This window comes from Pavona decussata, unplaced genomic scaffold, assembly GCF_977016875.1.
Source record: "Pavona decussata unplaced genomic scaffold, jaPavDecu1.1 SCAFFOLD_106, whole genome shotgun sequence".
NCBI classification, from domain to species: Eukaryota; Metazoa; Cnidaria; class Anthozoa; order Scleractinia; family Agariciidae; genus Pavona; species Pavona decussata.
Genome location: NW_028145520.1, coordinates 473,530 through 489,587, shown reverse-complemented (window position 1 = coordinate 489,587; position 16,058 = coordinate 473,530). Strand labels below are relative to the sequence as shown.

General features: G+C 40.5%; 1 protein-coding gene across 6 annotated transcripts in view; it reads right to left on the bottom strand.

Moving 5' to 3' along the window:
- LOC146471093 (dedicator of cytokinesis protein 11-like) overlaps window positions 1-16,058 on the bottom strand; it is a 74,357-nt gene that overhangs the window by 26,858 nt on the left and 31,441 nt on the right. For all 6 annotated transcript variants that reach the window (XM_085121121.1, XM_085121123.1, XM_085121124.1 and 3 more), the window contains 20 exons: window positions 15,136-15,201; window positions 14,432-14,524; window positions 13,436-13,574; window positions 12,338-12,374; window positions 12,015-12,099; window positions 11,694-11,780; window positions 10,285-10,371; window positions 9,277-9,392; window positions 8,521-8,590; window positions 8,049-8,171; window positions 7,199-7,270; window positions 6,611-6,727; window positions 6,478-6,510; window positions 5,636-5,719; window positions 4,957-5,041; window positions 3,976-4,055; window positions 2,464-2,568; window positions 1,731-2,079; window positions 1,255-1,396; window positions 602-655 (listed from right to left, as the gene is read on the bottom strand). In XM_085121121.1, the coding sequence (XP_084977247.1) occupies window positions 602-655; window positions 1,255-1,396; window positions 1,731-2,079; window positions 2,464-2,568; window positions 3,976-4,055; window positions 4,957-5,041; window positions 5,636-5,719; window positions 6,478-6,510; window positions 6,611-6,727; window positions 7,199-7,270; window positions 8,049-8,171; window positions 8,521-8,590; window positions 9,277-9,392; window positions 10,285-10,371; window positions 11,694-11,780; window positions 12,015-12,099; window positions 12,338-12,374; window positions 13,436-13,574; window positions 14,432-14,524; window positions 15,136-15,201 (2,024 nt within the window). The remainder of the gene's footprint in view (window positions 1-601; window positions 656-1,254; window positions 1,397-1,730; window positions 2,080-2,463; window positions 2,569-3,975; window positions 4,056-4,956; window positions 5,042-5,635; window positions 5,720-6,477; window positions 6,511-6,610; window positions 6,728-7,198; window positions 7,271-8,048; window positions 8,172-8,520; window positions 8,591-9,276; window positions 9,393-10,284; window positions 10,372-11,693; window positions 11,781-12,014; window positions 12,100-12,337; window positions 12,375-13,435; window positions 13,575-14,431; window positions 14,525-15,135; window positions 15,202-16,058) is intronic.

The following is a 16,058-nucleotide window of genomic DNA, read 5'->3' as shown; positions in this document are numbered from 1 at the left end:
GTTGTACTCGTTGTTTTTTCTTTTCTGCGCGTATTAAGTGAAAATTAAGAATTCTGTTCTGTAAAGATCGAAGTCCATAGGCTCTAGAATAAAAGAAAACTTAAAGGTATGAAGAATCTTGTAGTTTAAAATGAATTGCAATCACTCCTTGAAGGCAATCGCACTTATGACTTTGGAATTATTGACATTGACAGTTATATCATTGTGGTCTGTCACGCCACCCGTGCAACAGCAACATTGGTATAAATTCAAACAAAACTACTGGAGACGCCTCGCTGGAGCATTTGAGCACTTACCATTTACACAATCCAACCAATAAGGGAAATTCAGGAAGGCCCAAAAAGGGGTAAAAGTGCATCACTTCAATCGGTGATACATCATTTCAGAAACTTTGCCAATAGCCTTCTCGCAGACGCTCTTTTGCCTCGTCACACAATCTTTCCTCCCCAAAGTCCGGGAGGAACGATTGCTTGACCAGCAAAAAGAGCGTCTGCGAGGCAGGCTTCTTTGACACTTCCAGCCGGAATTTCCGTTTTTCCGTGAACGTGGTAAGCGCCCGTTATCACTGCAAAAACGCACTAGTTGAACCCTGAACTCGTACCTCTGGGTAGTAATCTTCTCTCTTCCTTGGTATTTAAAGTGGTTCAAAGCAAGTCTGGAAAAAACCACGACCAATATTAGTATGATGTACTGAGCACTTCCAACCTCTCACATGCCGGCCTTGTGACAATACAAACATGGTATGATGCCATTATAATTTTTGCCCTAGTTTGTTTTCTTACGAAAGAATATTTTGATAAACTCTCGCAAAAAGGAAAATTCGCAATACTATACTTGAATAACGCATCCATAAGGCCAACTCATCATTCTTAAATTCAAATGTAACGGATAACACGAATCATGAATTTCACGATCATTTTATTATGCCATTAACTTATATTATCCGTTTGAATTCAAGAGTGATTTCTGGGAGTCATGAAAACGTCATTTAACTTTGTTATAGCATATTCGTAAACTTATTTTCATCTAACAGAATAATATGGATGTCCTTGATTTTAATATCAGCTTGATCGAAATAAAGAGATCGTTAAAAAAGGCAAAGTGTTTTAAATTGAGTTTTTAACAAATGATGTGCCAATCCAAAATAATAGCAAAAAACAACAAACAAACAAAATAACCAGGAAAACAATATACAAACAAACAAAAAGGTGCAAAAAACTGATAACGAGATGCAATGAGCTTGCTGTAACTTACTCTAACAAATCAAACACATCGATAATGGCAGCAAACTTGGCGTAATTCTTATCTTGCTGTATCAGGGCCAACACTGTGGGATGCCAATGAGGGCGCCTGAGGGAGGAGGACAGGATCTGCCGCCACCAGTCTAAGATCACACCTGACACAGAAACACGCACACACTTACTATCAGTATAACCAAATGTACAAATCACAAACAACGTGATTGAATTTCTCTGTGACACACGTACACCGTGTTAGACGCACTGGCATAAAGTTTGAGAAATATGTTCTGTTCATGGTACCATCAGAAAATAATACTAACATTGAGTCATCTATACAATCGTCCTTTTTTAAGGCACATCTAAAGAATAATCAACCCGCCCCCCTCCACAGCTGTTACTCTAGCAATGCGGTAGTCTTAAGTATTGTTCACCAATTATTTAAACAATACAGGTTTTCGTAATAAGAAACTTCAGTAGCTTTGTTAGTACCTTGCTCTAAATTCTTGAAGATGTAAAGCGCGCATAAAAGCAGTTCTTTGGTCTCGTCCTCATCCAGTGGTACTTGCAAAGCAATCTGGGTAGCCTCTCTCAAGGGCGTGGCAGTCTGTTGTGTGAGTGAGTCGCTGGGGCTCTGCTTCAAGGCGGCAGAGTAACTCGAGCTGCGGTTGGAGTCTGGGGTGAACTCACTGTTTTGGACTGTCATGGTTGAGGAGGCCTGGGATGTTTGCGCGAGGGCCTGGTTCGAGAGGTCGTACTTGCTGCCGTTGAAACGAGGCGCGTGATCCAGAAGGACTGAGAGAAGAGGGAGGTAAAGGGTGCAGATACGAGCTTGCTTTTGCTGTCAACAAAAAACGAGGCGTATATAAGATAAGTCCACAATGATGCATGCCATGGAATTTGTTTTGCTAAACAAACGGTCGCATGACCATTTGGGTGTCAGAAATCAAAAGGCTAACTGATACGAACGACAGTGAAATTTAAACTTTTTACTCCCGGCTTTAGATACTCTTACAACAGTTCAAGGGGAAAATTCTCTTAAATAGGTATCATAAGAAATGCACTGGGATCAATAGGGAAAATATGTATTTAGATAATCTGTCGTTTATGTTGTTGGAGTCTGCTTGGGCATCTGTTTCATTCTCTCCTGTGGCTCCATATCTAGTATATCAAAATCACTCAGTTCTGTTTCCTTGTTTGGTTTGTTGTTTCTATAATCTCTTACCTCCCCTTCATACCGATCATCCAGTTCGTGTTTCACCAGCATGTTCCTTAAAACTCTGATAGCTAACTTCCTAATGTGCCGCCCCTGCGTGAGAGCCGAGGAGATCTGGAACAAAGCAAGACAGCTGTTACGAATGACGTCAACCTCACACGCTTATTCTTTCCTGCCATCAATAGGCCATTTCCGAGTTGCTGTGAACCTCATTTTGAGAGTGAGGATAAGTGCAAAAGCTTTTCATATGAAAATTAGTTTTGTTTGCATATGAATGAAAACTAATTTGTCACAACAAAAACTTTTACTTAGCCTTGCTTTCATGATGAGATTCACAACAATTCGGAAATGGCCTATTCTACTTGACCACGCCTTTTAATGACATGTAAAGGTGAGTTTTGCTCAGAGCTCATGTGTTACTGAAAAGTGCAGTAAAACTATGTGCAACTAATCAATCCAAAACTGACATCAAATGTTCTGACAAATTTAATTTTGGACTGTTTGCATGTAATCCTTGACTTTACAAGGCTGTTACCATAGAAAAATTCGAAGGAGCCCAGAGGACCAAAAGCTGAGAGGTAAGGATCCCACATGAGATGTCAGGTGCTTCAGCAAAATATTAAGGCGCCCAGAGAAATATCTTGGGAGACAGCCTGCCAGGTCCTGTTAGGCTTCAGCCTTGCAGAGGACTCTAAACCAAACTTAGAAACCTGAACTTCACCATTTCTAGTTTTTTCATAACATAACTCACTACGATAGAAAGGAAATATATGAAATACATACATCATGAATAAATCGGAGACCAACAATTCCCATCACAGGTGGCTTTTTTCATTTTCTTTTCGCAGCTGCCGAAGTTACGTAAATAACTGCAACGTCTCTCGTGCAACAATTGTGGCAGAAACTACCATGCTAGGATTGGACTGCTGAGCCACTCTCAACAGAATGACTGACCCAAAAGGGCGCACACCATTGTCTCCCGCGACTGAAGGATGCTTACTACTACTACTACTACTCTCATTTACTCATTCTTTCATCCACAGTTCAAATGAGTGTTTCATATATTCATATTCATCTATTTATCCTTCACGGGTATATTACGAACTCACAATATGACCAGCTCCCAGTTGGCTTGATAGCTCAGTTAGTAGAGCACTGCACCGGTATCGCAGAGGGCATGGGTTCAAATCCCGTTCAAGCCCGAAATTTTTTTCAGGCTTTCTTTTCGCCACTTCGTACATAACTGCGATTGCCTCTCGTGTATTTATAATCCACTTCATCCCCCGATATATTATAAACATCCAAAAGCAATCGATTTCTGTAGAGTGTAAACATTCTCTTAACGTTTTACTCAGAGATGGTAAAGCGGGTACAACGTGAGTACCAAGGGCTGGATTACCGCTCAAGTTGATGCATATAGCTGCCTATCACATTTGACGTTCACTTGCTCCACCACCTTTGAAGGAAAAACAAGAGACTGCCGGCGACTGAGTGCCCAGAAAAACACGTGGTGGTACGTACCTCTCTCAATAGCAGTCCTACCACGAAATATCTTTTACAGTAATCATCAGTGAGCTCACAGTCATGCACACCACCCAGTGCTAAGGGGAAAAACGAAATTATGGTGATTAAAACATGAATCCGTACAAATGCGAGTGAAAGTTAGACAATCCGTATTGGGTGGTGGGGGGGGGGGGTAATGTGGAAGTAGAGAGGTGGGGGGAGAAGGGGGAAGATGTAAATACATTTTGCTTCGAAGGGAGGTCAAATTTGGTGCAGATGGTCACTGAAACAATTTGCAGCAGCGAGGTAAGCAACCCTATTAATCTGATGTGGAGTGTAACCCAGTTAACCTTTCTTTTTCTTTCGAGCGAGGAAGACCTATCACGAAGTAATTCATAGTAAAAGCGGGTGAATTTTTCACAGCAAAGTTCAATACTTGAATAAATTACACTACTTTTGGTGAATAACGCTGATAAAATAGCTCATCCAGAGCTGTCGGAACTGGCCGGCCAAATCGGTCAGTTTGTAAACGGAATGTACCAATTTGAAGATAAGTTTAATCCTAGTCCATCAAATTTCTTCAAAATAGCGCGTACCATTTCGGAGCGATGCCTTCAAAATGACAGGCGCATTCGATTTACAGATTGCCCGGAGAAGACGGACCAAATGCCGGCCAGTCCAGGCGTCGAATGCAGCTCAAACCTGATAAACCTGATAAGAAACTGTTTTCTTTTCTTTTCTTTTTTTTTTCTTTTTTTTTTTTTTTTTTTGGGGGGGGGGGGGTGGCTGTAGGCTTATGGCTGCTTTTCACCGCTTTCTCCCCTACAGTTCGTACACCCACTATGGCTTACGGTCAGTTTTTATCTCAGGTATCATGAAAATCACCTCTATCTATTGGTGTTAAATGTGTGATCCTTTTTCCCTTTTCTCCAAAGGGAAAAGGCTTACAGGTAATTATTTTGGTTATTTCTTTAAGAAGGAAGAGCACTTGTTAGGTACCTCGTACGTCCAAGGGTAGATTGAGCGGTATGTAATGCTCGTGGTTACAGATAACTTGAAGAAACTCGAATTTGAATTCTAACATCTGAAAAGCAAATGAATGAAAACATAAACATTCTGCTTTGACACAGTACATAATGAACAAAGCAAACAACAATCTATTCAACATCATCATAATCATTCGAGGGAGCAACTGATCTTAACTCGTACGCAGAAATATACACACTCTACGACTCGCACTTGTATGAGGTGTTGAGTTCCCATATGCTTTCACAGCAGCAGTCCATCAGTCGTTGATACATCAAGGTATGTATGACATAAACCTTATTCCAAAATGGCTTCCATTTTAAAATTCTTTTGTTTGCATTCAAATTAGCCCTTGTTGCCTCGTTCAAGATGAAATATTATTTTGATTTTTGAGCTTAAGAACGAGGTAAGAAGGGCTACTTTGAATACCAACAAAAGAATATTAAAATAGTAGCCATTTTGGAATAGGGTGTATTGTCCCGTGCGCTTGGCAGTGCCATCGTAATAGCACTAACGAGAACAATGACAAATCTGAGTGCCTGACGCAGGGTCCTTGTAGGCGTCGGCCCCAAACACAGATTTTGCTTTAAACTCGGGTAATTCTGCATACAAGTCTATTCACAGACACATAACAAATTTACTATCACATCACCTGAGTATCAGAATCTTTGAACTGCTCTGAATAATAACTGATCATTTGAAAGACAAATCCACGATCCAAGTAGGTGAAACAGTCCTAAATGAGATACAAAATCAACGAGTCAGTGAAATATTGAACTTTGCTGTACTGCACTGAAGTTAGATATACTGATATACACGTGTGCTGATTTGGACGACGAGAGCTTTCGGACTTATCTTTTGTTTGAACTTAACTTAGAATGGAAATAAACGTGGCAGTCTAATAAGGAGCGTAAAGGAGAAAATTCCTTGTGCTAAACCGTTGACTTTGCTTTTGCAACTGGAGCATTATCTTAGAAACGGGGATCATTACAAGTAGACTGCGGTTCTGACTATTTTGAATGTTTTTTAGCTCTGTTGTGTACACAAGGGTTTCACCTATAAATTATCTTTATAAAACTAGAAGCAAAACGAAGGCGAAACGAAAAAAAGTTGACTTGGTCAGTGGTGGTGACAGTACGTCATGGAGTCCCAGCCACTAATCTGTGTACCAAGTGCTGTAGTTATACTGGACGTGATGCTGGAGAAGCGGTACGCGCGATGATTGAACTCCTCACGCGTGACCGATATAGCGCCCAAAACAAATTCAAGCGCCTGTTGCACAGGCCACCCACTCATGAGCGAAATCTTTATTTCTTGGATAGGAAAGCCGGAAATGGGGAAGAGGGGAAAAAATAGAGGAAAGGGCGGGCGAAGGCAGAGTGGAAAAGAGAGAGTGAGAAGGGAAAAGAGATCGGTAGGAGCTTCCTAATATATGAAGATTTTAGCTTCATTGATGAGCTCACTGCTTTGAACAGATAAGAGTGTCGTACGTACCTTGGTGAAGCAGGCCAAATGAAAATTTGCTTCCTGAAAAAGAACAGTACCAAACCAAAGTTAAATAGATGACGACATTCAAGAGGGTCTGCTGGAAAATGTTGTATCCGGTTAAATCAGTGTTTTTACAAACCTTAGCTATCTGCGGCTGGTCCTTGAGTCTGCTGATGATCTGCGGAACAAACGCTTGAAGGAAATTCTCTAAACAGCGATTATAGCTGTCAGGAAACCAGCTTTCTCGGTTCATGCGCTGCAAATTAAAAACGTCAAAACACAAGTCAGGAGCTGTAAAAACCGGATTAAGCATGTCTTACTGGTTTGATGGATAAGGAAGGTAAAGAAAGTAATCCACCGTACGGAAAAAGATGGCAGCTATACATTTTACCACAATACCTTGCGAAACTAACACAGTCAATAGGCAGACAGAAGAATTATGGGTAAATGTAGCAGTCGCCATGTTCTTCGGTACAGTGGATTGACTACTGCGGTGGTGTGTTGCGGGATGCAAAGAGGCTGAGTCAGAAACAGTAAAGGCCAAACCAACATTAGCGCTTGTCAGTGTCTTAATCCTGGCACATCGCAAATTTATGCATGAAAAGCACGATGGACCACGCAATCAAACAACGACTTTATTCCCTATGATTTCATCAAGAGTATGATGTGACTGGAAATGAGAAACTGATTGAAATTAAAAGCCAACTACTCGCCAACCACAAGTTACCTTCAACTTGTCCGACTGCACAAGCGTCTGTGCCATGCTTTTCACGATGATCTCGAAGAAAAACCACGAAAGCTGCAAAAGAAAAACTGTATTACTTCTTCCTCTGGACTATTTATTAAATAAAGTTACTTGCAGAGCCCCTCAAATCCTTCAGCAGAGCTCTCTTGTCTCTGCGTATGCAACCATAGAAAATCTAAACACTGAATTGCGTACATATGCAAATAAGAACAAAGTACTGTAGGATTCTCGGAAAGTAGAGGTGCGAACGGGAATCAAGCGAAGGTCTAGGCCAGAAGAGCCAAGACGCGTGGAAGAATAAGAAAACTGGATACGACTGCCACACAGGCTAGTTCATGCTTGCTTCATCCAGCGTAGACACGACTCAACAAGGCAAGTAATAGCACAAGCGAAAAAGGAAAAACATCCTGTTCTTCCACTCCCGTCACTAGTTAAAGGCTGGTTTCCATATGATCGCGGATCACAGATCGCAATAAGGTCTGCGATCGTCTGCGATCATATGGAAACCAGCCTTTAGATAGAACATGGTTCTATCTTCTGCGATCGTCTGCGATCGCGATCGCAGGATCGCAGACGATCGCAGAAGTAGTTTCTATATGATCGCAGACGATCGCAGACCTTATTGCGATCTGCGATCTGCGATCCGCGATCATATGGAAACCAGCCTTTAATAAACGCCTTTGTACTAATGCTCATACTGTATTACACCTGTAAGCCACGCCATACACATGCGGCGTTTCGTGCCGTACGAAACATCTGTCTCTCAGAAACTTTTCAGCAAGTGCGGATTTCAGACGAGACAAAACTGAACGGATATCAAGTGCCATTTTACCTTCATGAGGTCGTTGACCACCACTGGGTCGGCCCCAGGCTTCAAGCTCGACATTAGGTATTTGGAGAGCTGTTCGTGTATTGTCTTTTTGTTGTCTATCGCCAGTTCAGTAACGAATACATACTGAAAATAACACACGAAACAAATGATAAATTGAAAGACTTCTTCGTAAACAAACGAATACTTCCAACAGGTCATTTCCGAGTTGGTTTGAACTTCATTATGAAAGCGAGGCTAAGTGCAATGCTTTTCATATGAAAATTAGTTTTCAGTCGCATGCAAACAAAATTAATTTTCAAATGAAAAACTTTGCACTTAGCCTCGCTTTCAAAAAGAGGTTCAAACCAACTCGGAAATGGTCTATTGCACACGGAATAAAATCTTATCCAGATATTTAAATTTCCTTCCTCCGTCCCCACCAAAAATCAGCAACAACACTGAAATATGCAAATAACGAGAATTTTTTTAATACCTTGACATATGATTTCAGAGCTTCCAGTCTGTTGGCACCGTGCAACTGAGCTGTTATACGGATCAACACCCTGTGACATGGGAAAATACAATGTAACAAGAAAGTTAGCAAACAATCACGTGATAATTAGTGGCGAAGTTTATGTAAATCCTGTAGCTTGTTCAACTACTAGGCCGCTTTTATTCTTGTGTAACTGTAAATGGTTTGAACCCAGGAGTCATGTCAAAAATACGTAAATTATGATCATCCGGGTGAGTGTAGTCCTGAGAAGGACTGTTTGAGGTGACATTGACTGAGGTTTCAACAACCTGAGCGGAAGTCATCTTCAGAGTGAAGACAATTATGCATGAATTACAAGCTGTTTAGTTAACGCCTCAACTGCATGTCCTGAACAGAACCTTAGCATCTCCTTAGCGTTAAATTTAGCAAGCACGGAATTACACGTAGGTATCTAGGAAGATACACGTGCAATTTAACAATTATTCCACAAGAGCACGTTGAATAAGGGACGACAGACAGCTAACAAGGCGCTTAGCGCCGAGGCTGCTATAAAACATCCCATATCCAACAATACGAAAAACAACCAACATATCGACCAGAAATATCGCTAGGTCTTGCTGATTTCAATTTCCAAGAAAGAACGGCCAAAAAACGATTTAATGGCCACTATTTTTCGGGCATGGTAAAATGGCTAATATACCATGGCTGCTAAGCCAACCAAAACTTCACTTTTTGACAAAGAGCTTCATCGCATACCTGACAACATTTAGCGAGACGTCCTCATTTCCAGTCACAACAAGAATGTGAAAGAGTTGATTGAATATAACGGGCAGGAATCTTGCAACTGTCACAACATTCACGGCATTTAGGACCTTTGTATGAAAAAAAAAAAATTACATAACAAGTAAAACTAAAAACAACAACAAACAATTTTGGAAGACCATTTCTCAACATTCAAGACGGAAAAAAGAAAATCAAATTGACAAATTTTGCGACTTAGAGTAAGAAAATGCTTTTGAATCAAGTTGAAAACAATGCTGCTCCATGGACGGAAATTTTTTATTCGAAACATTTTTCCACTTTAGAAGACAATGTTTTTCGAGTTCAGCAATACCGGTAAATTAAAAATATGATCAGACTGTGACTACAGCCGGCAGAAACGTTTCGAGCTCTCAATATATGACGTGGATGCAAAAACATACAACTCTGGGTCAGGCTTTAACGCTGTACGTTTTTAGTTTCCTTGATATCGCACAAAGTGGATAAATACAGGGATAAACGCGTGTTATACAACGAAAAAGTAACTATAGAAGTAAATATAGAATCATTATTTAATTCAAAGGACCAGCACAAACACACATACACAGGTATTTATTATTCAACACATTGTAACACTGCCCAAATATGGTCATGGTGCACTCAATAGTCGTCGTCCATACACAAGAGATATCCTGCGATATCAGTAATTTCGTGTATCGGGGAGAAAAATGGCAAAATAAAGATCCTCTCTAGCTTTTCTGCAATAAAACTGTGCTTTGTTATCAATGTGTTGAATAATAAAAAAATTATCCTGCTCAATCTTCCGGAATATCCCCTGATTTTAGCCAACTCGGCCGTAAGTATCAAGCGAAATTCCGCGCGATTTCGCAGGACAATTGTTAAATATACGCGCACATGCATCCTGTATTTCACTATCTCAGTGTGTGGTTTGCTCTTGTCTGGCTATTGTGCCTTGGAAAACAAAAACACATAACATACACTCACCTTTAGCAATTTCACCATTTCTATGTCTGTAGCTGGGGATCCATCGAATTTCTGACAATGGCGGAAAAAATTGTCTACCTCCATATCCTGAAAACAAGTTGAAATAACACTAAGTTTGGGTGATCTGTGACATGAAGTATCTCATTAACAAGACACTTTTACAACAACCAATTTCGTGTTTTTCTCGATTGCTAAGCCACCAAATAGCGAAGTTGGGTATTTACTAGGAGAATGTTTCAGTAACTTCTCCGAAATTTAGTCTCATAAAAAAATCGCCCTTCTTGAAACACTGGATTAACTTTCGGGGAAAATTTTCTGCACCAAGGTAGATAATAGAGAGATTTGGCATCACGTTTACGACAACGGCACATTGCAAAAGTGACCACGTGACTGACCATGGTTATCCAACGATTGCCGCTTGCCGTTTACCGTTTCTAAGTGAAGTTGAGTAGTTTCGGCCTAGAATTAAAGGCCAGAATTATTTTGCACTATTCTCGCCCATTTACTAATTCTTTTTAGGAAAATAAACGCGGATTTGCCGTTTGCCGTAAATGCGATTGTAAAGGCCCGGCCAAACGATTGCAACATCATCCAACATTGTTGGACGAGGTGGGCAACACTTGGACTCAAGAGTCTGGGACCAAAATCCACCCAGAATCCTAAGAAAACTAACCCACGCCATGTTGGTTTGCCCAAAAAATGGCGCGAGACCGATCGACCACCGCGTCGGACCATCTTCTCGCTTTTCAACAATGTTAAAGACGGTCGCCAAACGAATGTAACATTGTTGTTCACACCTGAGAACAAAAGAAATGTTGAACAATGTTGAAGACGATGTTTCATGGAAGTCAAACTTCGTTCAACGTCATCCAACATCGTGCAACATGGTGGCCAAACGAGTGCAACCTGTTGGATTCAACAATGTTGGACGATGTTGCATCAACATGTTGCATCTGTTTGGCCGGGCCTTAAGTCTCTCTAATAACGAATAAACAAGACGGCGAAATTGGTGCACATGCCAAGTTTATTGTTAGTAGGAATCGGCCAATGCAGATTTTAGAGGCCTAACGCTCGTGAAAGCTAAGTGGGGCCCATTGTATCTGAACGTCTTACACAGTTTCAGGTGGCAAGTAAAATAATTACAAACGCTTAGGAAATTATCACATACCAAACAGTTATAGAAATAACTGATTTTTTTGTAATGAGAACATAAGTTGCCATGCTAAAATTTTGTGCGTTATGTTTGATGCGCTTGTCGCAATTTTATCCGCCAGCAAACTTTAAACTTGAGAGTTTTTTTGATGCCGCACTCTAGAAAAAAGAATTGTAAGATTTTCGCAGCAATTTCTTGTTTGCTAATTTTCAAGTAGTCCGTCTCGAAGAGACTTGTGATGTAACTACAAACCAACCTCTGTGTTGACAGTGGAGACCAGTTTAGTGCACACTTTGAACAGCGGTTTCTCTTTGTCCACCCATTTCAATTCAGGGCCAGTGGTCTAAAAACAGACAAGAAGAAACAAAAAATAGCAGATGCAAACTTCTTGAAAAGAAACGTAGGAAACTGATTTTAATCTCAGTGCTTCATACAGGAAAAAATGAAAGGGCTTTCAAAGAGGACTACCCCACCCCCTCCACCCAAAGTCCCCCCTACCCCCTCGGATGGGATCCACTGCCTCTCCCGTCATATTATGACAACAGTCATGCTAAAAAAAAAATATCAAACATGTTACCTTCTTCATTCCAGCATAGTAAGCTGACAAGTAGCCGCGAGGTGCGATTTGACCTACAAGAAGATTACTTTCGTCTGCCTTGATTCTGTGGGAAGAACAAAGTACATTGGATGAGACAAAAACACAAAGACTTCGAAAATTAGTCACAGTTGAGACATGAGCAAGATATATATATATTTTTTATTCACCAGTCAGACTGCTCGGTCACTGAGGGAAAACACCTTCGCTATACCAGCCTTCGAGTATAAACGGTAAAACCGATTATTTAACCTACATCTTAAGAGGACATTTTTACTCTAAGGTTGTGTGTCTTGGCAACTTACAGTGTTCCCTGCAGAACTGGCATCCAGGCATATCCAACTTAAAAGAAACGGAGAAACAAAGGAAATGTTACAATGACAAATGTGATTGGAAAAGGACCGACAACACAGCTATGTTGAGCAAATACTCCTCGACCTCAAAAGATCGTGTTTTGCGATTCTATTATCGTCATATTCCGCGGTTCTATTATTTTTGGAGTCACTGGTAACACCCTCAAGACTGATGTTCAAAAGAGTGGCACGTGAACACAATCTGCGAGCCAAAAATGCCGAGAGTCAACCCAGGAAGGGGTTTACTTCACTGACCCCCTCATTCCCCACTAGTAGCCTATTCAATGGAAACTATTTAGCAGTCCTTTCACTGTTGAATACTGAGCTTTGTGATACGAGGTGGTCTTTGAGTCTGTGGAACACGCCCTGGGGTGCAACCATTCAAATAAAAGCTCTATGTTTAACATATTGTTCTGTCTGTTTAAAAAAATTGCGAAGGGCAAATATGCTTAAAGCTAATTTTGTGATGATTCCAACTAGTTCAACTTGTGCGCTAATGTGGCCGTATTATTCAAGAACATAAGTAGCAGCAACGGCTAACGGCGAAAGAAGACTGGTCCATGTTCTCCTTAAAACGTTTGATTTAGTCATTTTACAATGTCTTGCACAATTAAGGGCGGTGCCTACTAATACAGAAGTATTTTTTTTATGACTATGCACTATACAGGAGAAGCAGATCTTAGCAAGGGCTATCGAAATCCAAAAAGAAAATTGGGGGGAACCACGCATTTTTCAGAGATAATTAAGCAACATTAAAAGTTCAAAAAAGCAGTAAAATACAAAGCAATATATGGCGTTTTTTCCATATTGAAGCTTTATTATCTGGATACCAAGAGCACTTGCTAAGTTCCGTTTTCTCCGCATATTTTTAAACCGCGCAAAAATATCCTTGTATTAGTAGGTACCACCCATAGGAAACCCGAGTATCTTGAGATGCGCAGAACGTATCCGCAATAACAAAAGTAGGAACCGTCCTTAAACCTATTGATTTTTGACGTTGTCGTTGCCATCGCCATTGTGTTTAAGGTCCCTATTAGCAGGGTAGCTGACCTGGTGTTTCTATCGGCGCCGGTTTCCCCTTCACTGACCCGGTACCACTGCTGGTTTTGGTCTGTTCACATGCAATGTGTTGGAATGTAAAAAAGACGTGATGTCTATCTGTCAGTTGAGTCGGTAGGTTGATTTTGACCTGCAAACAAACAAGCGAGTTACAATACAGTGCATAATTGTACACTTCAGGTATTGTTAGCGTCTTGGTTAATTAAACCTTCGGGAGATCTCTGCAAGAAGGTGGGAGTGTGTCCGACCAGTTACGTCTTGCCGAAAAAACACTCGATTTTAGACATTTCTGGCGTGCGTTTCTCAAAAGTCCTGAAAACATTTCGCTCCCACAAAACTATTTTACGTGTACAATGTTCATGGACAGAATTTCGGGGTTTTTTTTTTAACAATTTTGAAAGCTAAAACGTTGAAAATTTTACAAGATAAGGAAACATCGCGCTTGCTTGTACGAAAAGCTACAACCAGAAAACGGGAGTTTTGATAAACGAACCCCTGGTCCTTTTAGAATAGTTACCGGGACGTAGTGTACAATGTATAACATACCAAACTCGCACTTAATAATTTGTAGTACTACTCGAGTGATAAATTTACAGAAATGGACCTAAGATCGTTTGTAGTTAGGGTGTCAAGTGACTCATTTTTGCTATGTAGCTTAAATTTAGTCACGTGAAGCCAGCTGCAAAAGCTGGCGTTGGAAATACATTCACCAGGTGAGATTCTGCGAAACCCGCAGTTTTAATAGTTCTGGAATTTCCAAGCTCAACACACGGGAAACCATGAAGTGACTTGGTTGGTCTTCCGCTCAAGAAATAATTCGAGATTTATTTCGCTTTTATTGCAAATACGCAGCGAAAGGCACGCTAAATTGGCGTCATGGGATAATGCTAAAAATGGAATTAAAGGTAAAGTTTCAAGTCCAGGGAATGTCCGACTGGAGGCCAAGATGCCTGGAACATATTGGTGAAAACTTCCTTGCCGACTAACCTCTTCGTAAAATGTTGGGTTTGTGCAGTGATGAACAACAGCTGCGTATGCGTGTGTAGTGAATCCTGGAGTTCCTTTCTTCTTGTAAATACACTACAAAGGCAACCGCACTGTTATATAAACGACTACATTAACAGGAAAAGACAATAGCATATAGCCTTTTATAACCCACTGATTAATTTCCGCGCGTTCTCATTGGACAAAACAAAACACGTCACGTGATACAAAATCGGACGGCGGTTATCAAACGATAACAGTCGCCCGATTTTTTTGGACGAGAAAAACAAAGAAACAACGTCACGGTTTTAGGTCTCAGTTGTCGTAATCCAATCACGGTTTAATAAATCTAGTAAACTAGTTAGCTGGCATTTGTTTGGCTGTAATCACAACGTGGCCATCACTGGCTCTTTTGTCTTTTCCACAGTAAAGCGCGTGCGTTTCAGAAATTTATCAGAGGGTTATAAAATAAATAAATCCCTGTCCAGCTTGCTCGTATATCGAATGACAATACCCTGGGCTTAAAGAGTGTCTCCAACATATAAAGCGTCTGAAGCATACAGACAGTACTGGGTTTAACTCCTATCGGGGACTATCAACACGAGATTAAACTGCTCGTGTCTCGCTTTATAATAGTCAAAAGAAGGGTGAGTGTAATGTAACAGGTAATTACAACAAAAAAGAAAAAACATTTAGCATGTTATTACCTTCAAAGGGCGTACATTCTCATCATCGGAATCCCTGAATTCAATTTTTACGGAAATGTTTCTTGCCTGGAGGGGAAAAAAAAGTCAAGTCATGTAAAAGGAATTTACTATCTTGTACTTGCTAGTATTTAACCACTAGTCAAAACACACATTACATGCTATGTTTTGCTTGAGTGCTCGAGAAAGAGGAAACACATAGCGGTTTTCATTTGAATGTCGTAAAACAAAAAATTAAAGTAATCACTCTAACCAATCACAACAGACGTTTAACACAATGAACCAATCAGAACTCTAAGCCGATGCATCTAACCAAACGCGGGAAAACGCGGGTGAGGAAGCCACGATTGGTTCTTGTTTTGTTTTTCATTGGTTGAGAGAGTGACGCGAGTTTTACTGATCAATTACAGAACGTATTGAAGCAAAACCAAAGCAAACGAAAATTACCGTGGACACTCAAATTAAAAACCACTGTAGTGGGGTGACGACAGCTGATGAGGAGTCGCTTCTTGTCATTGTGCTATTAACAATACAAATCTGTAGTGGACGACCATTATATGCCCACCATTGGGCATATCAATGGGCATTAATGGGTGATACTAGTAATCACAGAGGTCTTTCGAAAGAAAAATGACCGCATGAGTTTTTGAGGGTGTGGAGGGGGTTTAATTGAGCTGAGAATAGACCATTTCCGAGTTACATCAAGCCTCATTATGAAAGCGAGGTTAAGTGCAAAGTTTTTATAATGAATGTCAGTTTTCATTCATATGCAAACAAAACTAATTTTCATATGAAAAGTTTTGCGTTTTGTCTCGCTTTAATAATGAGGTTCACAGTAACTCGGAAATGGCCTATTGACCAAAGTTTTTACAGCCAGCTAAGATATGCTGCACAATGATTTGTAGCTGACAGTTTGAACATCACCC